The sequence below is a fragment of the Lynx rufus genome, unplaced genomic scaffold, assembly GCF_022079265.1.
Source record: "Lynx rufus isolate CCGP_SWC_20201006 ecotype Redwood Valley unplaced genomic scaffold, mLynRuf1.p SCAF_21, whole genome shotgun sequence".
NCBI lineage: Eukaryota > Metazoa > Chordata > Mammalia > Carnivora > Felidae > Lynx > Lynx rufus.
This window is the reverse complement of record NW_025814836.1, coordinates 4,358,766-4,385,510: the sequence shown is the minus strand read 5'-3', so window position 1 is coordinate 4,385,510 and position 26,745 is coordinate 4,358,766. Positions and strand designations below refer to the sequence as shown.

At 34.6% G+C, this 26,745-nt stretch overlaps 1 protein-coding gene across 6 annotated transcripts in view; it reads right to left on the bottom strand.

Moving 5' to 3' along the window:
* Positions 1-26,745, bottom strand: part of UBE3A (ubiquitin protein ligase E3A) — a 91,811-nt gene that overhangs the window by 27,198 nt on the left and 37,868 nt on the right. For all 6 annotated transcript variants that reach the window (XM_047086541.1, XM_047086536.1, XM_047086539.1 and 3 more), the window contains 2 exons: positions 12,070-12,377; positions 4,566-5,815 (listed from right to left, as the gene is read on the bottom strand). In XM_047086541.1, coding sequence (XP_046942497.1) covers positions 4,566-5,815; positions 12,070-12,377 — 1,558 coding nt within the window. The remainder of the gene's footprint in view (positions 1-4,565; positions 5,816-12,069; positions 12,378-26,745) is intronic.

Genomic DNA, 26,745 nt, shown 5'->3' with positions numbered 1-26,745 from the left:
CAAGATCTTTAGATTATTTAAGTATATTTAATATTTTCATTTATCTATGAACAGATAAAGTGTTTTTTTGTTTTGTTTTGTTTTGTTTTTACTATTTTACACATAAAGTTTAGATGTTCGGTAACAGCCAAATCATTTAATCATATCTGCTTGTGAGACCAGGAACCCTGAGTTCTAACAGTTCCAATCCTGCCATTAATTTATACAGGCCAGAATCTGAGATTCATTTTTCTCACATGTAACAGTAAGGAGTTTCACAAATTTCATTTTTTTAGATTATTATATGATGCGGAGAATCTATGTAGATCTGCTTCATTCTCCTAATCTCCTTTGAGTACATAAATCAGACATGAAGTTAATTTCCTTTAGAATAAATCTTAAGAAACAATAATCATCATTGCATTAAGCACAATAAAGTGAATGTACAAGATAAAATTAATCATACTCAGAACAGAAGATAATCTGATTCTTAAAGCACTGTAGATCAATTGTTAAATAAAAGAATCAGGTTTTATTTAAATAACTAAGGGTGTGTGTCAAGGAAAATACTGGGGGCTGGGTCAGATAGTACTGTTAGAGCCCAGAAAAAATGAATGATTTTTTTACAGGGGACTGAGCAGAACTAATTGGTAGTAGGGGGCTTTTCATTTGTGCTTATCATCTTTACCTGTTCCAGTTCACAGTTTTGGACTTTCCTATCCAGTTCTACTCAGCCATTCCTTTCAGTCTTTAGATCCCCACTCAAAATTCTAGGATTCCCAGAACCAAGAACCTAATCTGAACCAAGTCTCAGACCACTGTCAATCCTATTTCTATACCTGCTATTTTCACCACCTTTTCAAAGACTGCCAGTTTTCCCAGTATGTACTTGTATATAAAAATGGCCTCAATAAATATGTATATATAAACCGTACTAGTTGCTATCTTCCCAAATACTGGTTTGCAGATGGCTTTATGGGAGTATCTGCGGACATGACCAGAAATATAGATTTCTAGGCTCCACACCAGACTTCCTAATCTGAATCTCTAGAGGGTAGAACCTTGAAATTTTTCTTTTAAACAAATTTCCCATTCTGATGTGAAGGCAGTTCAGGGTATGTCATAGATGGCAATACTGTCTTCCATGATACTCGTACTCTCCTAACATAATCTAAGATAAAAAGTATGAATAAAATTTTATATCCTTTTCCTTTGGGAATGCTTGGTCTAAGAAAAGTGACAAAATATCTACTTTTAAAAGAATACACAAATACACAAATGTTTTGAGTAAAACACTATAAAAACCTTATGTTAGAATTGTTTTAATTCAAATGAGCTCATAACCATCACTGTACTATTTTCTAAGAAACAATAAAAAATAGTGAAAGTAAGCCCTGGGGGAAACATTCCAGCAACTTACAGGTATGGGAGTAGTTCTTAAATGATTCTGAGATACCTACCTGTGAAAAGGCAGTTAATATTTTACCATATTTCACTGATTCTAAAATTCATTTTTCTGTTTTTGCACTTTAACATCTCTGAAATTATGGATATACCATACAACTGGTAGCATCTCACAACTAACTGGCAGTCTTTCTTTTTTAGTAGTAATAGTGGGTCCTATAATCAACAGCATTTAAGGTTCAATAAAATAACTGTAAACACTAATTCAGCTGTCACCAAAGATAGTTCCTCTAGAAAAAACTCCAGTTAGGAAATAATCTGCTAGTCTGGTCTGAATTACATGGTATGAGAAGGTGGCAAACATATTTTTCATTTAAAAAAAATCTGAAATTATCAACTGAAGGTACTACCCCTCCCTTTTCCTCCATGACAGTCAGCCTGACAATTAACTGAAAAATAGGACCTAACAGAAAACATACTCAAGACTGTCATATATGTAGTCACTATTTTCTGGGTCTCATTTGTATACTAAGGAGATGAACTCCAAGCCTCCTTTTAGCTCTTAAAGCCTACAATCCTATAACCTTAATTATTTAATTATTAATATTGAGCTCACCACAAAGTTTCTCATTTCCTCTTCTTTTCCTGACCCTAAATTAGCAGGCCATAAGAAAGTGGTCAATAGGTTTATTTTGTCTGTCAAACTGATATAGAAGAAAGAATGAAGCTTTAAAAAAGCAAAGTAGATCCTTGAAGAATAAGATGTTAAAACCCATCAGTACTTTTGGGAGTTCAGCTGAGAGGATGTCCTTAAACTACTTTTTGTTGTAAACCTTTTACTTTTTGCTACTGAAATACTATAATTTTTATCATAATCACACATTCTATGAATATTTTTTAAAAAATAGAGCATCAATTGACTGACTCACAAGGCTATTTTGATGATTTTATTTTTCTGGCCCTTCATATTGTTATTAAAAAAGAAAGCAAAAGAAAAAAGGGAAGAAGAGTAAAATTTGCTTAGTATGAATATTTAGAGCCCCTAAGAAGCTTCTCGGTGGTCATGATTCATCTTTACATCTTTACTGCTTAGCAAAATGCCTCACACAGAAGATTTCTAAATCAAACTGCTTTTGTGGACTGGTAATTTAAGTACAGGTATTATCTAGTGAATCCTAATTTATAACTGGTCAAATTATAATATTCAGGTTTGGTATAATGAAGCAGAACTCACTAAAAAAACCCAATTTCTTAGCATAATTAAAAAGTTCAGTTAATTTTATCCTAACATCTGCTTTAAAAAAGGCCTTATAAACCAACATGATTGTTTCCTCAAAGTTCTAGATGATAGAATAAAGTAAGTATACAACAAGTACTTAAACTTTCATTGATTCTTAGCCTTGCTTTACTAAGGGGGTGGTGGTGGGAAACAAGGCGGGGGAAGGAAAATAAAGTTGGGTAGATTTCTTAGCAGAAGGCAGATAAGGAAGGTGGACAACATTTTTTTTTAAATTCTGGATTGAATCTTATACAGAGTGATTTCACTGCTTTTTAAAAGCCAGGCACAGCTTTTGCTGGAAATAGATGAAAGAATCCCAACTCAAGAAGCCAAACATAAAATGTGTTGTTTTGGGATATGCAGTTCTGCTCTAACAATCGAAATTCATAGAAGACTTCAATGTCCTTTTCACAAAACATCACTCACGCTTTTGTAAGATACCCTACTTTCTGCTAAATTATGTAAAGATGCTGGCTGCCTGATGATGAATTGTTAAGTATATTAATTATTTATGTAGCTCAAGACTACAGGAGTAAAATAAAAAGAGCATCAGAAAGCAAGCAACAATAATTACTCCAAACAATTAATGCCTCTTTCTGCCGCTGTTGAAAAACTGCTTGAGTTGTTAAAATAGTGTAGAACTTTTCTTCAATACTAGAAATATATTTGATGTTTTAAAAAACCAATTAACAAACAAAAGAGGCATAAAAATCTCGAAAACTTTTAAGTTTCTGAGGTGTCAAACAACTTTTTCCACTGGTTACGTTTTATGAATATTCAGATTTAGACAAACCAATTCTAAAGCTAAAATATATTTTAAAATAAATACCACAATTTCCTAGTTGTGTCATGGTTTATCTTCCACTAGTATGGAAGGTTTACTGCATCTTAATTTTAGCTGGCATCAAATTTTACTTAAAGTGGTTAAAAAAAAGAACTAGTAATGATGGGTGTATCTAATATTCTGAATACAATAAAATCCTGCAATAAAGCACCCTATGGCAAATGTAAATTTTGGTACATGATTGGCAACTGGTTTCTGTCTTCTGAACAGGCCTGCACTCTTACTTAAATGGGGGCAGTAAAATTCTTATTTTCTGCTGCGGGAAGGAATGAACAAAAGGCAACAATCTGGAGATACAGGAAGTTAGAAGGTGGGTACTTGTATTCCCAATATTCTCCTAGCTCAATCTCCCTGGGTTGGGTTTATGAAACAAGGCACCATTAATTTCAAGAAATCCTGGAATAGCTGCTGTTTTCCTAGAAGTTCCAACAAACTCCAAGACCCAGAGTAGTTCATACAGATTATTTAAGTGGTTAAGAAAATACCACAATCAGGCAGTGCCATTCAGGGGCATTATGAGTGACCCAGCAGGAACTCTTACCAGCAACGCACGCTAAAGTGTCTAGATCACTTCAACTTCACAATAACCCAACTCTAAACTTTACATTTAGAGTTTGTGAATTTTTGAATACCACTTATTATTCTATGGTATGATTTTATTGTACCACTCTTCCCAGTTAAGGCTTGACATTCATACTTATTACTGTCTCCACATTCCCCTTGTTCTTGTGTTCTAGTCTTTTCCCAACATCCACTTGTCTTCTGAATAGAGAAAAAACTTTTGGGGTTAGTTGTTGATATTTAGAAAATCTTTTTCAAAGACAGAGTGACCATTATTTAAGACAACCAATAGTTTGTGGGACGCATTTACAAATTTGGACAGGAACAACAAAAGTATAATATTTACATTTATAATACAAAATGTCCATGTGTTCCTAAGCCATGTAATACATTCTTTTTCAGAGTCACTTATAAAATGAATTCACTGAACTGTATTACAATCTCCCCAGCATTAGGTATGTATTCTAGTACTAATTTTTAAGCATTAGCCCAACTTACCCGGACAAGTGCATCATCTATGATATGGTCACGTCTGACTTTGAGTCTCAAATATGGATTCAACTGCTGTCCTTGAACTAAGCTGTAGAGAACAGTGATTCTTCGTTCACTGTACATGCGAATTCTATTGTCATAATATAATCCCAAATTCTTTGTGACAGCATTCAATATAAAGGGACATGTCATGAAAGAGAATTTGTTCTCTGTTTCTACTTTGAAAAAAGTATAGTCTTTATCCATTTCTAGAACATCATTCAGTGGTTCATTAATAAACTCTTCAAAAGGGATAAGTGGTTTTCGACAGTCCAGAGTTTTAACACCAAGTTCAGTTTCCAGTGGGTCCACTCGAGGACCTTTCTTGTTTCTTCTTTCCTCTCCCAAAAGCTCCTGAAGTGTCAATTCACTTGACTCAGGGATGGGCTCTTCATCATCTTCTTCATTATGATTTGTGTCCACTTCCCCACCCACTACATTTGCATAGTAAACCATTTTCAAGCACTTTGAAGCAGCAACAATAGCATCATCATCATTCACTAGATTGCGACTGTTAAATTCATTGCTTATGACCTTGTAAGTAATAAGTTGCTGAAATGTTTCCATCATTCTGCGAATCTGGTCTGCACTGTATTTAGACCACAGTCTAACCAATTTTCCTTGGGCTGCAAGGGGTAGCTTACTCATTGCTTTGCAAAATAATGGCAAAGCCATTTCCAGATATTCAGGACTGTGGAGATTTCTATTCTCCATTACAATAATGAATAAATTCAGATAATTAGGATCTCGAGAGTATACATTGTGATATGTCAAGTCACATTCCACATTAGGTGACAAATATACAAGTGCATTGAGAAAAGCAGTTTCTATTTTTTCATTAGAGAGTAATCTGGTGTAGACCCTTCTAATGGCCTCAATATCCACAGACACATCATCAGGGCCTAATTTTTGTAAGTTGTTATCTCCTTGTGAACTATCACTTATCCTTGAAGAAGATGCTTCTGAATCTTCTTCCATAGCAGCAGCAGCAGAACATGCAGCTTTTTCCTTTTCATCCTCATCTTTGTCTTCATCCTTTCCTTGAAGAGATTTCAGTTCTTCCTTGGTGTGTTGCTTGACTTTCCGAAAGCTCTGTACCAATGCCTCAGCACTAGAAAAAACTCTTCCAATAACACGGATTAAAGGGGAATAATCCTCTCTCTCTCTACATAATTCAAGAATTTCATATACCGTATCTTCTGTTAGGTAAGTCACATCTAGAAAATTAAAGAAAAAAGGAGAACATTTATTTTTTAAGTATGTTTACTTTGTCTTAATAAGTTCTAGTGAAAAGTAAAATAGCCAAAACATTTTGTACTCAATACCATTTATGATGTACAGCTCTTTTAAAATGTATCTAATACTTAGATTCAACAAAATATATTTTATCTGTTTCTTTCCATGAAATAACAGAAACAACCTCACCCATTCTTTTACATTCTTTCATTAATACACAGCATTTAATGAGTTTAAACTCTTTTCATAATCACAGTAGACTACAGCTTTAATTTGTAAATATGTGAACCAAGCCATCATGTGATTTGACTCATCACACCTCTTTACAACCTCACTTTAGAGAAGAAACACTGTTCTTCTGAGAGGTTTCTTCCTTATTTCACTACTCTGTTCTCAAAAGACTGAGAAGGCAAGAAAGGTTCCTTTAGTATTCTCTTTGATAAACCACCCTTGTCTTACTTTTGTATTATCTGAAAATCAAACTGGTTCCTTTGGAGTCTTCATTTTTAGTTTTTTTGCAGGGTGGTTATTCTGTGGGTGATTGACAAGAATTAATACACGTTTCTCATAAAACCTGAAGTTGACAAACACTGCCATCTGCAGCCAGGAATCAGGTTGCAACAAACCTTACAGAGTAACAGGAAATAGTTACAGGGTCAGGCCAAGGCTTTTCCTTCTGGCTAATGGGGCGATGCTCCCAGAATGCTCTGGAAGCTATGTGTTAAAAGTAATAATGTCACTACAGCTGCATTTCTGAATGACTGTGTGAAGCAGAATTTTGCCAACCTAGAATATCATGGCTGTCAGATGAGCTAGAAATAAATTTCCACATTGTTTAACAAGCTAATGCTCTTTCTAGTATCTACTTAATATTGCAGTCTAGTTGATCCTTACTTAATACAGAAAGAAGCTTTTCAGCTTTTTCCATCTTGCCTTCAGAGTCTTTAAAACACCAGTAATGACTGTCCCTCTAAATTAAGCTTAATCTTTCTTGGTACTTTTTTCTTGTATATATAAAAATTTTATAAGGAAGATAAGCTGCTTTTGCACTTAGTTACCATTGTTTTTGCTGTCTGTAGTACTTAAATCCAAGGTAGTTTTAGTATGTTTTTCTATTATATCCGTTCTCCCCCATTAAGAAATAACCCTATAAGAGGCAAAAATGACAGGAGGCAAGGAAAAGCCAGACCAAATATCAATTTATTACACATTTTCAGAATTACAGTAATGTTAATAAGTTGAAATTCAAATGAAATCACAGAAGAAACAAAAAGAACATTTCAAGGATTTTGGAGATAAAAATCTCTGGAGACAGGGACTACTGCTGTGGTGAAAGTCTGTAGCAGTTTGCTGGCATGCATCTTACTTCCTCTCACATCTGTCTCTAGTAACTTAGACCTCCATTATCACCTTTTCAAATATTTTTATATTTGCCATTATTCTCTTTCAGACAAAACCAGATAAACATATAGCTCTCATTCTCTTCACCAACAAAAATTAAATCTATACATATATCCCCTTGAGAGGAATGGAGAATAAGTCTGGAGATTATAGAATGCATAAGCTTAATTAAAAGGGAACCCCAATGGATGAAACACATTAGAACAACAAAGAAAAACTCCAAGTGTGTTCCCTCTCTTATGCTTTGTTTACTCAAACACACAAAAAAGAATATTAACATGCTCTTTTCTAAAATTCCAAGTTGTCATCTATTTAAATGTTAATTTATTTCATGCAGTTTAATCTGAGCTTTCATAATGCTTGACTTTTTCACAGCACTGAGTGCAGTGATTAAGAGGAACCATGTAAAACATTCCATTCAACTCCATCTCAACGCTTGGGGATATTAGACAATTGACAACTCGCAGATTCAACACATCAAATAATAGAACTCCCTGGTACTTACCATGAATTTCAATTTAAAAAAGGAAAAAAAAACATTTTAAAAATTAAAATTAGCTTAGCTATAAATGTACTCAATTCTCATGATCTACCATCAAAACAAAAGCAAAAAAAAAAAAAAAAAACCTACACTTCATCTTCTCACTTATAATCTGAGATAGGCTAAATAATCACAAAATTGCACCTTACCAAAGCTGAGAAATCTACCTTGACAACACTATTTTTTCACTTATGACTTGCATGAATATCAGGTTAACTGGGGATAACAATAAATTGTTTTTTAAAGGTCAAACAAGAACACAAATGACTTGTATTACAAATAAAAATAAGGAAATAAAAATATTCTGATCCTACAAACAACTTCATTAATAAAAGAGGTGGAAATATCCTTTAAACATTAGATAAATAAATTTCACTTTAAAAATCAACTCTATGACCTGTTGTAATAGCTAAAGGAAGAATGAACTCTCTGGGCAAAGATAACTCAAAAGCTTGAAAGCTTCATGTTATCTGGGTGTATAAATGTGTTTTTGTGATCCCTAATGACTATCACATGTCTGGTATTATTTAAAATACTCAAATGTTGGTAGACAGGTAAGGCTAACCAATTACTAAAAGGATATGAAACTATTAATGACTGACTAGTGTACGTCATTCTCAACTGATTATAAAGATGTCATTCAATGCTGGATAGTACACCCAAGAGTTTTGTGCACTGAGTTATACTAGTTTAGTTTACATGAATATGTCAACTTAAATTTTCTTTTTTTTAATTTTTTTTAATGTTTATTTATTTTTGAGACAGAGAGAGACAGTGCATGAATGGGAGAGGGCCAGAGAGGGAGGGAGACACAGAATCGGAAGCAGGCTCCAGGCTCTGAGTTGTCAGCACAGAGCCCGACGCGGGGCTCGAACTCACGGACCGTGAGATCATGACCTGAGCCGAAGTTGGACGCCCAACCGACTGAGCCACCCAGGTGTCCCGTTAACTTAAATTTTCTACTGAGATTATTTCTAACTCCAAATTAGAATTATTAATCATTCTGTATCTAAAAGGTGATCTTCTGAAACTGTGGTCTTCTCTAAACATGCTGTCATAACAGAAACTGTAAAAACTAAACACTTAGTATTCCAATCTTCATTTATATCTGGAGAATAGCATGTGACACAGGTCTGCCAATTACCTAAGTGGAAGTCCACTGGTGAACTTCTGATGGCTAATTTTCCTGATAAATAGGGGCAGCTATGATTAACTCACACTGTGAGTACAACAAAAATCTCCTAATTTTTAGTAGTAGATATACTAATACACCTATAGTTTCCTTTATGGGTTTTAACTCTTTAAGAGTTAATCCTCAGGTTTGTTCCAGGATACATAGGAGTACTTTTCGAAAGTTTCCATTAGGCTACTTTGTTTATACAAAGAAAGTTAAAAAGCAAAAAAAAGAGTTTGTGTTATTTTGTGTTAAGAGAGAGGTTATTTTTTGGGTAAGAGAACCTCAAAATTTTTTCTATAGAAACTAATGATAATCACTTCTTCACTTATTATATGCCATTTTGGCTCATGAAAGGTTTCATAAGAATGCTCTATTTTCAGATAGTGGGGAATTCTGCTTAACATCAGTAATCTCTTCCTGAAAAGTATGAAACTGTTAACTGGAAGCTTATTTCCCATTATTTCCATTGGAAACAAAATTTAACATCTTACAAGACAAAACAAAACCCCTATCTAATTTCCTAAAATGTAACCAAAACAGAATACCTATTATAACTACCTTGCTAGGACCTAAAAACTCTGCTTCCTATTCATCAAATCATAAACTTATTAACAAAGAGTTGTTTTGCATGCAGTAACATGAACTATCTTAAGGGACAGCAACATTCTAGACCCACACACCCTTTTTGTTGACATGCTGTTCAGAACATCTTCAAGTGAATCAGACATTCTACTAATTCTATATAATGTATAATATAAAATGTATCAATTTCCCTACACAGAGTTTTGTTTAAAATGTTGAACTGAGGGGCGCCTGGGTGGCGCAGTCGGTTAAGCGTCCGACTTCAGCCAGGTCACGATCTCGCGGTCCGTGAGTTCGAGCCCCGCGTCGGGCTCTGGGCTGATGGCTCAGAGCCTGGAGCCTGTTTCCGATTCTGTGTCTCCCTCTCTCTCTGCTCCTCCCCCGTTCATGCTCTGTCTCTCTCTGTCCCAAAAATAAATAAACGTTGAAAAAAAAAATTTTTAAATGTTGAACTGAGGGGACACCTGTGGCTCAGTTGGTTAAGTGTCTGACTTTTCAGCTCAGGTCAGGATCTCGTGATCCCGGGTTTGAGCCCCCTCATCGGGCTCTGTGATGACAGCTCAGAGCCTGGAGCTTGCTTCAGATTCTGTGTCTCCCTTTCTCTATCCCTCCCCTGTTTGTACTCTTTCTCTCTCAAAAATAAACGTTTAAAAAAATTAAAAATTAAAAAAAATTTTTAAAGTGAACTGAGTTTTTCAGACATAAATTAGTTAAAAAAATTATAATTAGAGATACAAGCATTCACAATGTTTAAAAAGAGATGCTCTACTAAGAAAATGTTAAATGAAAGAACATTCCCATAGGGTATACCAGTATATTTTGTAATAAATAGATGTGTGTTCCTGAAAATACATTCTGTAAAATTTTATACTTAAGAAAATTTTTATACAAAAACAGAGTTTGGGGCAAACTACTAAATATGTATAGAACTAACAAATATAATTAACAATAAAAAGTACTAGTGTAGTTAATGCATTTGTAATTCCTCGTAGAAAAAATATTGTAGGAAATATAGAAAGTTGCAGAAAAAAGGGAGGAGCAGCAGAGAGAGTAACGTATTGGGAGAAAGTACAAGGAATTGATAAATTACATAGACGAGCAAAAACAGGGATAAACATTCAATAACATCTACAATGAAGCACATAGCCAAAAAGATGTGTCCATCTGCCCTGTACCATAATCCCCATGGCTAGCTGTATTCAACTGCACCAGCACATTTACATTTAGTAATTGCTACTCTGTGGTGCACACTTAATGGGCAAATGGGTATGGGGGGTCTGGGTGGCTCAGTCAGTTAAGTGTCCGACTTGGGCTCAGGTCATGATCTCGTGGTTCATGCGTTCGAGCTCCATGTTGGGCTCTGTGCTGACAGCTCAGGGCCTAGAGCCTGCTTTGGATTCTGTGTCTCCCTCTCTCTCTGTTCCTCCCCGACCTGTGCTCACTTGCGCTCTCTCTCTCTCAAAAATAAACATTAAAAAAATTTTTTTTTCTAAATGGGGAAATGGGTATAATGGAGTCAATGCAACTTCCACATTGTACACACTGACAACATTCACCTACTTATTCACACTGTGTGAGCTAATTCATGTAACAGAACCATGCATTTAGGAGCAATAAAGTGGTATCAAGTTATGAAATTAGTTATACTATGAAATTAGAATAAAAGATATAATACAATTCCGTATCACCAATTAAAATTAAACTTGCATTCAAATCATGTTACTGAAAACTTTTGAGGTGTTCTCCAACTTACACATGTCTTAAACAAAAAGCTTCCTTTTTAAAAATACCTCTGGTAGGTATTATGCACACTGTCAGTTATTTAGAAATTCAACTACTTTGTTACTAACATTGATTATCTTCACTGAGGAAAAGAAAGCTTGGATTTGAAGGTTAAAAAAAAATTTTCTTTAAACAATTTTGGAATACAGAATCATTTAGAAAACAAAGGCTTGGGTAAAGACTGCCATTAATAAGTAGGTGATGATTCTTGGCAGCATGAGTGTACCAAATCCCGAGAAGAAGCTGAGCAGGATATGGGAAGAATATTAGAAAGAAAAACTGAATTATTTCTCAAGTAACGGCTACAAAATTTTGCTGTGCCCTCAGAAATGGAAAAGACTGCCACCACTTCTTTCTGCTTCTTTCACCTAATAGTGCTCAGGTTCCACAATTCATTCCAGATAATCAGTCCAGCTATTTGATAACTTCATTAGATTCTATAGCCTAGTTTAGGAGACTAGTACTTAGGAAAAATGTTCAAAAGTTCCAATCAATCTATTAAAGAAACTTTTGGAATTTAATCTGCTTCTCATTAGAGACCATTAGAACTATAAAATGCAGTCAAATAATTAGTTCAATTATTACTTTGTCCTTTGCCACAATAAATATATATATACAGTGGTAAATAAATACCACTATACTAATACGTCTTAATATCACACAATTAGACAAAACAAGTAAGAACCTCACAAATTATTTAAATCTCCAATCTGGTTTTTCAGTCAAAAGTTCCCAAAAATAGAACATCTTACCTCTAAAATCATCTCTTGCTCCTTGTCCTTCCTTCTTGTTCATTTTTATGTCAGAGCAGGAGTTGTTAGGGGCACCTTTCGAGTTTTCAAGGTAAGCTGAGCTTGCTCCTTTCTTGGAGGGATGAGGATCACAGAGTTTTGCATTAATCTTATAAAGCTCGAGGGCTTTAATAGCTGCTGCATTGTTATCCATACGAAGAAAAGTTGGACAGGAAGCACAAAACTCATTCGTGCAGGCCTCATTTCCACAGCCCTCAGTTAACTGGTGGTAGTAGCGTTCTATTAGATGCTTTGCAGCTGCTCGCTTCCTGTAGCAAACATTCAAACAATGAGCACAGTGATTAAGATTAGTATAGCTCTCATGTAAAAAGCTCAACAGATCATAAGGCAAGGCAAGTTAGTCAAGCACTGAAGTAAAAAACTGGCAAATTAAGATGAGGTTTAGAAAATGAAGATCCACTATTTACGTAAATAAAACTTTTAACTAGATAAATGCTAAGATACTATGATAAAGAACAGCAGGGACACCTGGGTGGCTCAGTCGGTTAAGCATCTGACTTTGGCTCAGGTGAGGATCTCACGGTTCGTGGGTTCGAGCCCCACGTCGGGTTCTGTGCGGACAGCTCAGAGCCTGGAGCCTGCTTCGGATTCTGTGTCTCCCTCTCTCTCTCTCTGCCCTTCCCCCATTCACACTCTGTCTCTGTGTCTCTCAAAAATGAATAAACATTAAAAAAAATTAAAAAAAAAAAGAACAGCAATATTTATCAAAATCATTGTTTTAATAGATTATGCTTTTCTTTGGCTTAAAAAAGTGTGTGGGGGGGACTTTATTCGATGGTATATGTGCTTAAACTGTTTAGCACAACAGATGAAAATCAGAAGGTTTATGGCCAAGAGTTTTGTATTTTATCACTTTAAACAACTGACATTAAGAAAATAAGAGTCTAGTTAAAAGTATCAATCCAGCTTTCCTTTATATAATTACTATTTTAATAATTTATAAATACTTGATTAATAGTTAACAAAGAACTTCTATCTGGAACAAAAAAGTTTTTTCCTCCAATTATCTACCATATGAGGGATTTAAAAATAACCTATAAATGAAATAGCCAAAACTGTGTTATACTGCAAGAAAATGATTCTGAGCATACAATCCTGAACCCAAAACATGTCCTTGAACTTGCTCATTAATCCCATGTCACAGAAACCTAGAATATTTTTGTTCCCGTAGGGCAAAATTTTATGTTTCATTTACTTGTGAAGTTAAAGTATGTAGATTAACATTCTTAACTGGCTGTTCCAGCAGAGCTTCCAAAGATACTGAGGAAGAGATTATTTCATCAAGCAAGGAGCTGGACTACAATATCTATCTCTATGGTTCATTCAACTCTAAGATCTATGCTTGTACTGTCTGATGATGTGAGATTACCATAATTTAAGGAAAGCAGTCTAGATCCAAAGAAACAGAATTCATAGCTATTCCTTTTGGTCTCAAATTCACATGCATGGGAATAAAAACTACAAGTAATCAAAACCATAAAAAAAAGAAATTACCTAACTCTCAAAATGTTCCTACAATTACCTTACTAACATGTAAGGCTAAATGGCAAAGGACAGTAGGGTTCACATTTTGTTAATTGTGAGATACCTCTTGTTCATCATGAGAAACTGAACAACAAGGCAAATGAACAGTAGATAAGGGACATACTAATTAAGTCCAATTCTGTCTCAAAAGTAGGACTTTGTCCCTAAACTAAGTGACAAAGACTAGCACAATTAACTCTTGAACAATGTTGGCATTACCAGTGCAAACACTTTGCAGAGTTAAAATCTGCAAGTAACTTTAGATGCTCTCATAACTTAACTACAAACAGCCTACTATTGACCAGAAGCCTTACCAATAATATAAAGAAGTGATTAACACATATTTTGTATGTTACATGTATTATATATTTTTACATTAATGTAAGCTAGAGAAAATAAAATATTAAGAAAATCGTAAGAATACATTTATAGTACTCTAGTGGATTTATCAATATGTGAGTTTAAAAAAACCCTCATGTAAGTGAGTGCAGTTCAAACCTATGTTGTTCAAGGGTCAACTGTAACTCAAAAACACTCATTTTGATGCATCTATTTTTTAAATGTGCCATGCAAATTAATGCATACAGAGAAAGAAGACAAACGTAAAACACACACTTAAAATTTCCATCAGCAGCACTTAGTTATTTTAGATGTAGCTACAAACAATCCAACTTTTGAAAATTAAAGATTATGCCAGATATGTCACTATGCAAAATATTAAAGTGACATGTAAAGAGAAATATAGCCTCAAGAAGATTTATACCATCATCTCCCAAAATATAGTAGCTTTCCCTAGTGAAAATGTAAATAGGTATGTATGTATTTCTATTCTGGAGGAAAATTATTGAACACAAAGTTAAAAATGAAAAATCAGAAATCAAGTGAAATTAACTGGAAAACTGTGCAAAAATGCATTGTTTCTGTGAAATTTGGAAAAAATGAAATGCCCATTTACATAATATGGGATTACTTAAATGAACTGCAACAATTCACATAATGGAATAAATGAAATTACCAAGATCTGAATTTGGCAAGGAATAGTCTTCTTCATTCATCACTAATGGACAAAAGTCAGTTACAAAGTTTTAAGTTTAAGATGAGGCCACTTTTATTTCAAAGTGTTAACAGTCATTTTCTCTAACTGATGTTGACTGAATGGGTTTTTTGAATTCTTCCATACTTTGCTTCTAATTTATTTTTTCTATAATAAACATGCTACTTGTATATTAAAAATAAATACAAATGAGGAAACGTTAACAGCTTTATAACTTCATATACATGATTTAAAGAGCCTCAAGATTTATTAAATTGTCCCTATGATTTTTTTAGTAGTTAATTACAAAATTCAAAATACCAAACACTCTTACTATTTTTCTTAATAAGTGTCATGTTTTGTTCGAAGAAAAGTCACCCCAAAACTCAGCCATATTACATAATGCTTCTGTATGTAATGCATAAAGGAGTGTGAACAGTAAAAATAGGACAAGACTGAGAAATTAGAAGACCTACATTAAGTGACAGCTCCTTTTGCCTCTAATTACCTATACAGTTCTGAATGAGTAGTTCTCTGGGCCTCAGTTCTCCCATCTTAAGATTCCCTTCAGTACTAAGGTTTAGGTTATTCTATGTAGTAGTAGGTGAACAAGGTACTAATATTTGATGAGTGTCTGATAACATACTAGACATACTGCTAGGCACTCTGGCGTAGGTTATCTCATTTGAATCCCATTACTTTGAGGATTATCTTCAGTTGACAGCTAAAAGACAATTAAAAGAGTAAAATTATGTACCCAAGATCACACAAAGGAAAATGCAGAATCAGGACAAAAACAGGAGTCAGGGTCTTCTGGCTCGTTTCCACTATACTGCCTCACAGAAAGGGATTCATTTCAAAACAATTCTTAAGAATAGTAGCACTAATGACTCTAATGGGGGGAAAAAATCCCAGGAATAATATGTAATTGAAAAAAGCAAAACACCTGAAAAAATCAAAATCTGAATCTCATATTTATGCATACCTGCTATCTCATAAGTACACTAAGTTTTTTGAAGAGATACCAAAATATTCTGTAAAGTTAATACATCTACAATTTCTTGAAAACCTATATGCTACAGATGTTCTCACCTTAGAAGGCAGTAAAGCCTAGCAGTTAAGAGCTTGCACTATGAAGCCAGACTGCCCAAGTTCACATGTTGGCTCTGGCACTTATTAACTATGTGGCCTTGAATGATTTACTGACAACATTTCTGTGTCTCAGCTTCTTCATCATTAAAATGATGGTATACAATTACCATGGCTGTGAGAGAATTAAATGAGTTAATATACATAGTTAGAACACTGCCTGGGATATAGTAAGTGCCATGTGTTAGCTGCTATTATTGTTATGACTAAGATCCTCGTAAGCTTATGAATTGGCTAGATAAACTATCATTCTGCTGATGCTCAGAGCAGTTACATCACAAGTCACACATCTGATAAGAGATTTGAACCCAGGCTTGACTCAAAAACTTGGGTTTTAAATACCACTAAGGGGAGATTTAATACCAGACAGGGGAACGTAGCCCTCTCTATTCAGTCTGCTTCTCTGCCCGGGACATACAAATAGCAGCTACACAGCTGAAACAGGACTGAAAGGAGGCCATGCCAGAACCTCCAGGTTATCAGTGGAATCAACCATTTTAAACATTTTTCTTCTTTCCTCACACCAATGACACCCTGAATTATATCTGTCCAATTCTGCATCCCCATCTAATAGAGCATTAAAAAAGACTTCTATGTTGGCAATGTGTACACTAATAATGACATTTTTATAAGTAACTTGTACAAGGTTAATCCCTATACAGTAGGAGTCACCAAATCATAGCTTGTGGGCCAAATCTAGCCTGCCATAAAAAACAAACAAACAAACAACCATAAAGTCTTATTAAAACATAGCCAAGCTCAATAATTTATATATCGTCTATGGCTGTTTTGCACTACAACAACAGAGTTGAGTAGTTTTAAAAGAGATTGTATGGCTTGTAAATCCTAAAATAAATACCACCTGGCCCCTTACAGAAAAATTTCCCAACTCTTAATTTAGAGTCTGTGTTCCTTGCTCTCCAGTGACATTTCCTTATCATCACATGGTCGGCTCACTCTTTCCCCTCAACAAATCAATGCAGCAAAATATGTACTTTTCCCCAACTATGATTAAAAGAGAGAGAAAGAGAGAAAATGGAAGGAGAAGAGAAAAAAAGAAAGGAAGAAAAGGAGATAACAAAAAGGAAAGAAACGAAGAGAGATCCTTCCTTAACCAGACCCCTCTAGTGACCCCTATCTGCTATTCATAATCAAAACTACAATACGGGCTAGGGCTTATTTTTTTTTTAAGTTTTTATTTAAATTCCAGTTAGTTAACATACAGTGCAGTATTAATTTCAAGTGTACAATAGAAGGAATCAACACTTCCATACAACACTTGGTGCTCATCACAAGTGCACTTGTAAATCCCGACCACCTATCCCCTCCACCCACCTTGCCTCTTGTAACCATCAGTTTGTTCTCTATAATTAAGAGTCTGTTTCTTGGTTTTCCTCTCTTGCAATGCCTCCCCCCCCCCATGTTTGTTTCTTAAATTCTACATGAGTGAAATTATATGGTATTTTGTCTTTCTCCAGCTGACTTATTTCACTTAGCATAATACTCTCTAGCACCATGAATGTTGCTTTAAATGGCAAGATTTCATTCTTTTTTATGGCTGAGTAATATTCCATTGTGTATATACGCCACATCTTCCTTATGCATTCATCAGTTGTTAGATATCTGGGCTGTTGCCATAATTTTTCCTTTTTAGATAATGCTGCTATAAACATCAAGGTGCCATGTATCCCTTTGAATTAGTGTTTTTGCATTCCCTGGTTCAATACCTGGTAGTACAATTGAAACTATAAAAATCCTATAGGAGAACACACAGTAACCTCTTTGACACTGGTCGTAGCAACTTCTTTCTAGATCTGTCTCCTGAGGCAAGGGAAACAAAAGCAAAAATAAACTATTTGGGCTTCATCAAAATAAAAGCTTCTGCACGGTGAAGGACACAACCAACAAAACTAAAAGGCAGCCTACAGAATGGGAGAAGGTATTTCCAAATGGCATATCTGATAAAAGGTTAGTATCCAAAATATATAAAGAACTTATAAAACATCAAAAAACCCAATAATCCAATCTAAAAATGGACAGAAGACATGAATAGATATTTTCCCAAGGAAGACATCCAGGTGGTCCACAGACACAGGAAAAGATGTTCGACATCACTCATCATCAGGGAAATACAAATCAAAACTAAAATGTGGCACTGCCTCACATGTGTCAGAATGGCTAACATCAACAACACAAGAAACAACAGGTGTTGTGGAGAAAGGGGAACCCTCTTGCACTGCTGGTGGGAATGCAAACTGGTACAGCCACTCTGGAAAACAGTATGGGGGCTTCTCAAAAAGTTAAAAATATGGCTTACTTTCTATATTCTGTATTTTTTTCACATTTCATGGACTTTTCTTATGGAGTCAATAATGGAGGAGGGCCAAGTGAGATCTGATGAGAAAGCTCTCAAAGTAGACAACTGAAAATATGCATTTAAAATAGACAACATTGGGGCACCTGGGTGGCTCAGTCGGTGAAGAGTCCAACTTCGTGATCTCACAGTTCATGGGTTTGAGCCCTGTGTCAGGCTCTGTGCTGACAGGTCAGAGCCTGGAGCGTGTTTCAGATTCTGAGTCTCCCTCTCTCTCTCTCTCTCTCTCTCTCTGTCCCTCCCCCATTTGTGCTCTGTCTCTCTCTCTCAAAAATCAATCAATCAATCAGACAACACTTTCTATTTATTTATTTTACTTCCATGGCTCAGTGAGACAGTTCTACAAATAAATGTCCTATGGAATAAATTACATATAGAGGGCCAGAGTTACTCTAGAAAACTGGACAGAAGTCTTTTAAAAATTAGTTTCACTCTTGGGGAGAAGGGCACTGAGGTCAGCAATTAACTTTGAAATGCATGAAAAAATAAAGATGGAATGATGGACAGAAGGATGGATATGTGATAATACAAGGTAAGTATTAATAGTAAAATCTAGATGGCAGGCATATTGTGTCCATTGCAGAACACTTTCAACTTTGCTGCATGTTTCCAAGTTTCCAAAATAAAACACTGGGGGAAAATACTGTTACATACTATAACTTCTGAGAGGTCAACTGGCAGAGGAAATGATTTTAGCCATCAGTGGCCAAAAGAGAAAAACCAATGTGTCATCAATGGCACTAATACCATGTTTTCTGACTTTGAAGCTAGTTTTGAATCAATCCAGTACTCAACAAACAAAAACCCCTATAATAATAATAATAAAAAGAAAAGCTATGAGATGACCATAAATACATATAGCAACTTAGTTTACTTGTCAAGGAGACAAATATTAGGAAAGTATTTTTAATATTCCTATACCAATAGCAAAGCACTGGGGTTAGGATCACTGAAATGACGGCCAACAATAAAGAAGATGAAAGTTGAAAAAAGATATTAAACAGGTAGCTGAAAAGTAAGTAATGAATACAGGAACAAAAAAGATGAAACCACAGAAACTGCTACTGTCAGAAAGGGAAGATGTGTTAACGAACAATGAGCAAACAAGATTGGAATCAATTAAAAATGGTAGAACATAAAAGAAATAGTAACTGTGACATGTTAACATAAAAACTAATGGTAGACAGGGACGTCTGGGTGGCTCAGACGGTTAAGCATCTGACTCTTGATTTCGGCTCAGGTCATAATCCCAGGTTCATGAGATTGAGCCCAGCAATGGGCTCTACACTGAGCGTGGAACCTGCTTCAGATTCTCCCAACCCTCCCCTCCACTTATGCGCTCTCTCTAAAAAAATATTTATATAATAAAAAAGCTAATGATAGAGTATAAAATAATAAAAGAAGATAAAAAGGCAAAGATAAAAAAGTCAATGTAAGCAGAGTGACTTTAACTGAAGATGAAGTTAAATGAAGATGTGAGGAATCGAGACGCCAGAGATAAAAAGGCTTGTATGCTCAATCTATAAAGCTAATAAACACTTGCTTACTGATTTCTCAAAGTAGTGTGTCTTTCTGTTCCTTTTGGGATGTTGGCTTTGTAAACACTCCATCCCCTCCCCTAAAGTTATATTTAACATAAAAATTTTGGAAGAGTGAACAATGATATCCAAGGTAGTATTACACCTTAGAAAATTGGATGACATAAAACATCTGTAACATAACTTTTAGGTTTAAGGTTGGGTCTGTTACAATGGAACTGCATGAAATGTTAGATTATTTCAAGACTGAACGTACAATTCTGAAGTCATTATTACACTATATCCTACCAATAATCCATTAACTACAGAATAAGATATATTTTCAGGAGAAAAATATAAATATAAATCAGCATATTTTACTATGATAAACTCAACATAATAATAATCCCAAAGTATTACTTTATTGAGCTTTATAATCTCAATGCCCAGAGTGTGTGTTATACATTAAACATGAAGTAAAATTGTAGAACAAAATATTTATTTACCTTTAACCTGTTTTTTAAAAAAGTATCACATTTTATGGTGAAGTTGTAATGAACAAAAAACGAACTATATCCATCTGCCTCCCTCTAATTAAGATCCTAAAAGGATAGAAACACAAAAACACAAAATACTTGTTGGCATTAGTATAGGGTATCTATCAATTATCTGTGACAATCATGAAATATAGTCTTTGATTTTTTTTTTCTTTCTAATTCGAATATAATCAAGACAGAAATTCATTCCTTGGTTGATAACATACTTCTGTGTCTACCATGGACCAGGCAATATGCCCAAAATTTTGTGATAAAGATCTGGTTAATGGGTTATTTTACATTCTGAATATTTTAATCACTCTTACAAAATCATCTTTTTTAGGGGTTTAGGGAGCTGACTAAACCTTGGAGTTATTAGAAACAATAGCTTTTATAGATTCTGTTGAGAAACAATTAGACTTTTCAGTGTTATAATGAGAAAATCCTGAAACAGATCTTTGAACTTATACTAAAGATAATTTACTAATATGTCTAAGTTAGCTTTGTATAGGTGATAAATCTTCTGGCATTTTCCTCCGACCAAATGAATTGGAGAAATACTAAATTTATCTGAACAAAGATAAAAAGCCAACCAGGAGAGATGTCTGCAAGATGGAGGAAAAAGAAGCTCCAGAATTTATTCCCTCACAGGAACATTAACTTATATACATGGTCCAAAAACCCTTTATGAGACCTCTAGAAACCAGTTAGAAAGTTGCAGTACCCCAAGCAAGCTCCAAGCCAAAAAGAGCCAGATATATGTAAGAAAAACTTTCATTTCAACTGTATCAATCCCTCCCCAAGATGGCACAGTTCATACTCATGATGAAAAGCTCAACCTGCAGCTTCACCCATTGGAATTATGTCCAACATTCCTGTTTTTTGGGGTGAAAGGAGCTGTCAAAGGGACAAGTTTTTGTATTGGCCAGACTTGGAGCACTGATGGAACCAGCATATACTGGATGCCTAGAGGCTACAGAAAACACAGGTTTGTTTCAGGACTACAGTACTTGAAGCTCTTGAAAAAGAAACCAATTAAGTCTTTCACTGGGAAATTACAAGCCTAAGTCTGAAAAAGATACACCTCAATAAAAGGTATTAGAGTTACCAAGAATCTCTAATGAAGGTCTTCCCCTCAATGAAGCCAATTCAGAGAGACTGGAAGAGGTGGTTGTTTTTATCAGAGGCAAAATCTACACACACACACACACACACACACACACACACACACACACACACAAAATTAAAATGCATATTAAAAACTACAAAGTACCCCCCCAAAACCAAGAAATTACAGTCCAATTCCAATCAAAGGAACAAAATCAAGCTCTAGAAATGACCTTAAAGAAGCAGAGATCTATGAATTACCTGACAAAAATGCAACATAACTGTCTTAGGGAAACTCAATTTGTTACAAGAGAACACAAGGAAAACAACTAGATGAAATCACCATGCATACACAAAAAAAGAATTCATCAGCAAAAAATATAAAAAAGAACTAACCAAAAATTCTAGAAATAAAAAGAATACAATAACTGAACTGAAAATTCACAAGGGAACAATAGACTTAATCAAACAAAAGAAAGAAAATAAACCCAAAGTCAGGCCATTTGAAATTACTGAGTCAGAGGCAATTTTTAAAACGGAAGAAAAGTGAAGAAACCCCAAGACACTTCTAGGACACCACCAACCCTACTAATATATGCACTTAGAGGAATTCCATGAGAACAAAGAATGTGGCAGACAGCTTATCTGAAAAAGTAATGGCCAAACACTTCCCAAATGTAAGGAAGGAAATGGATATCTAATTTTAAGAGGTTTGAAGGACTCCAACTACAATGAACCCAAAGAGGATGATACTAAAACACACTATAATCTCTGTCAGAAGTCAGAGACAGAGAGAATCTGGAAAACAGCAAAACAAAAATGACTAGTCATGTACAAAGGCAGCTATCCTAAGACTATCAGCAGGTTTCTCAGCAGAAACCTTGCAGAAAGACCAGAAAGAAGTGGGATAATATATTCAAAGTGTTGAAAAAAATAAGTGCCAACCAAAAACACTGTATCTAGCAAAACTGACTTTCTAAATGAAGAATAAAGACTCCCAAGGATAAACAAAAGCTGACAGTTCCTCACTACTAGCCCTGTCTTACAAAAAGGAAGTCCTTCAACTTGAAAAAAAAAAAAGAAAAGAAAAAGATAAAAAGGACTGTAAATACAAAATCATGTAAAAATATAAAACTGTTTGGTAAAGGTAAATATATGGACAAATACAGGATCCTGTAATACTGTAATGGTGGTGAGTAAATCAGTCAGGTAGATGCGAAAGATGTGAAAGATGAAAACATTTTTTAAACAACTATAAATAAAATTGATATAAAACATAAAAAGATATAATTTGTATCCTCAGTGAAAGGGGGGAAAGATGTAAAGGAGTAGAGTTTTTGTATGCAATTGAAATTGCTATTAGTTTTAAATAGATTATAACTATAGTACAACTATAAGATGTCTTATGTAATTCCCATGGTAACCAGAAAGAAAATGCCTAGAGAAGATATACAAAAGAAAACGAGACAGGAATCACAGCATGTCACTACAAAAAAATATCAATGAAACACAAAGGAAGACCTCACAGAGAAGGAAAAAAATAACTACAAGACATACAAAACCCATAAAAATGGCGATAGGAAGTCTTCCTTATCAGTAATTACTTTAAAGGTATATGGATTAAACTCCCCCATCAAAAGACACAGAGTGGCTGAGTGGATTTAGAAAAAAAAAAAAAAAAAAAGATAAGACACAACTATATGTTACTTACAAGAGACTCACATTAGATAGAAGGATATACACAGACTGAAAGGATGGAAAGAGACATCCTATGCAAATAATAACCAAAAAAGAGAAAGAATGATTATATATATACACATACATAAATATGGCTACATATATATATATATATATATATATACACACACACATATATATAGAAAAAAGAAACAAGTGACACATTATATGATAAAAGGGTTAATTCGCCAAAAATATATATTATAAATATATATGCACCTAACAGAAGAGCAGCCAGATACATTAAGCAAATAATGACAAAGAACTAAAGAGAAAAGAAAGATAGTAACATAGTAATAATAGGACATTTCCATATCCCACTTTCAATAATGGGAAAGAAAACCGATTAGGAAACACAGGACCTTAGCATTAGACCAAATGGACCTAAAGACACACACATGACATTATACCCAACAACAGAATACACATTTTCTCAGTTGTACATGGGACATTTTCCACAGGAGATCACGTTATACCATAAAGTTAGTTTTAACAAACTTAAGGAGACTGAAATCATACCAAGTATCTTTTCTGACTACAACGGAATGAAGCTAGACATCAAAAGCAAAAGAAAAACATGCATATCTACAAAATAAGGGAAAATCAAACCGCATATTCCTGAATAACAAATATGTCAGAAGAAAAAATCCGAAGGGAAAGCAGAAAATATCTGGAGACAAAGGACAATAAAACACAACATACCAAAATGTATGGAATGCCACAAAAGCAGTATGAAAAGGGAAATTCATAGTAGTAAATGCCTATAGTAAAAAACAAAGACTGCAAATGAACAACCTAACTTCAGACTTCAAGAAATTAGAAAAACTAACTCAAAGTTCATCAAAGGAGGGAATAATAAAGATTACAACACAATTAAACGAAATAGAGACAGAAAAATAAAAATTCAACAATTTAGTATTGGTTTTTGGAGACTATTAAGAATATCAACAAACCGTTAATTAGACCAAGAGAAAATGCTCATAAAACAAAAGTCAAAAATGAAAAAAGACACATTATAACGGATGCCATAAGAATAAAAAGGATCATAAGAGACTGCTGTCAACACATGCCAAAAATTGGATAACTTAGAAGAAATGAGTATATTTCTAGAAACATGTAATCTAACAGGACAGAATCATGAGGAAATAAAAAATCCGAAGCAACCTGTAACTAGTAAAAAGACTGAATCAGTAATACAAAACTTCCCAACAATGAATAACCCAGAATCAGATAGTTTCAATGGAGAATCTACCAATGATTAAAAAAAAAAAAAAAAAAAAAATTAACAAGAACCCTTCTCTAACTCCTCCAAAAACCTGAAGTGAATACTGTAAAACTCATCCCATGAGGCCAACATTACCCTGATACCAAAATAAGACAAAGAAGAAAAGAAAAATACAGACAAATATCCCTAATGATTATTGATGCAAAAACCCTCAATGAAATACTAGGCAGTTAGAATTTAACAATACATTAAAAGAGTTATATCATCACCAAGTGGAATTTATTCCTGGAATGTAAGGATGCTTCACCATACAAAAATCAATCAATCCAACACAATGAATTATCAAAATTACAAAAATAACATGATCACTCCACTGACACAGAAAAAGCATTTGACAAAAATCAAGATCCTTTCATAATAAAAACATTCCACAAACTAGACAAGGAAGGAAATTACTTCAACACAATAAAAGCCATATATGAAAAGCCCAGAGCGAAGATTATACGTAATGGTATAAAACTGAAAGCTTTCCCTCTAAAATCAGGAACAAGGCAAGGATGCCCACTGTTACCATTTCTTTTCAAAACAGTACTAGAAATCCTAGACAGAGCAATTAGGCATCCAAATTGGAAAGGAAGAAACAAAATTATCTCTGTTTGCGGATGACATGATCTTATGTGTAGAAAACCCTAAATTTAGACCCTATAAAAAAACTGTTAGAATAAATCAAACTTAGTAAAATTACAGGATACAAAAGTCAACCAATGCAAAATCCAGTTGTATTTCTATAAACAGTGAACAAAAGGAAATAAAAAATATTCCCATTTACAAAAGCATCAAAAAGAAAAAAATACTTTACTAAAGAAACTTAACTAAGGAAGTAGACTTATGTAACAGTCTCCCTTATTTGTGGGGACTCTAAGGACTCCAACAGATGTGTGAAACCACAACAGTACCAAAACCTATATATATATTTTCCTATTGATACTTTTGATAAAGTTTAATTAATAAATTAAGCACAGTTAAGACAGTAACAATAATGAAATAGAACAATTACAATATATTACAATAAAAGTTACGTGAATGTGGTCTTTCTCTCAAACTACCTTACTGTACTGTACTCAACCTTCTAATGATGTGAGATGATAAAATGCCTATGTGATGAAATAAGGTGAATGATAGATGCCTTGTGATGTAGTATTAGGCTACTATTGACCAAAATCTGACAACACTGAAGAAGAATCATCATCTGCTTCCACAATGCAGTTGACCATGGATAACTGAAAACACTAAAAGGGAAACAATGGATAAAGAGAACAATGAAAAATACACAATTAAAACTATGAAATACTGCTGAAAGAAACTAAAGACACAAATATAAACATGCTGTGTTCACGGTAAGACTTAATATTGTTAAATGCCCATTCTACCCAAAACAATCTACATATTCAATTCAAACCCTACTGAACTGGCATGTTTTAAATAAAAAAATAAAAAAATAAATCTAAAATTCATATGGAATATCAATAGGACCCAAACAACAAAAACAATCTTGAGAAAGAAAACAAAGCCAGTCTCATACTTCCTGACTTAAAACATCTTACAAAGCTACAGAAACCAAAACAGTAATGTACTGGCATAAAGACAAGACACAGACCAATGAAACACATCAGAGAACCCAAAAATAAACTCACATATATGGTCAAATAAACTGTGGCATAGATGCCAAGGCTATCCAATAGGGGAACAAGAGCCTCTTCCACAAATGGTGCTGGGAAACCTGGATATCCAAATGCAAAAGAATGAAGTTGGAGCCTTACATCTTATACTACATTAAAAAAAAAAAAAGGTTAACCAAAATGGATTAAAGAGCTAAACATACGGGGGCCTGGGTGGTTGAGTAACCGACTCTTGATTTTGGCTTGAATTGTGATTTCACAGTTCATGGGATCAAGCCTCATGTGGGGCTCTATGGTTACAGGGTGGAGCCTGCTTGGGATTCTCTCTCTCCCTCTCTCTCTGACCCTCTCCTACTCACACACTCTCTCTCTCTAAATAAGTAAATAAACATTAAAACAAATAGGGGCGCCTGGATGGCTCAGTCAGTTGAGCATCTGACTTCGGCTCAGGTCAGGATCTCAGAGATTATATGTTTGAGCCCAACATCAAGCTCTCTGATGTCAGCATAGAGCCCACTTCAGATCTTCTGTCCTCCTCTCTCTGCCCCTCCCCAACTCATGCGTGCGTGCGCGTGCGCGCACACACACACACACACACACTCACTCTCTCTCTCTCTCTCTCAAAAATAAACATTAAAAAATAAATAAAGACCTAAACATAAAACCCAACATTACAAAACTCCAAAAATAAACATAGGGAAATAGCTTCATTACACTGGATTGGGCAATGTAACA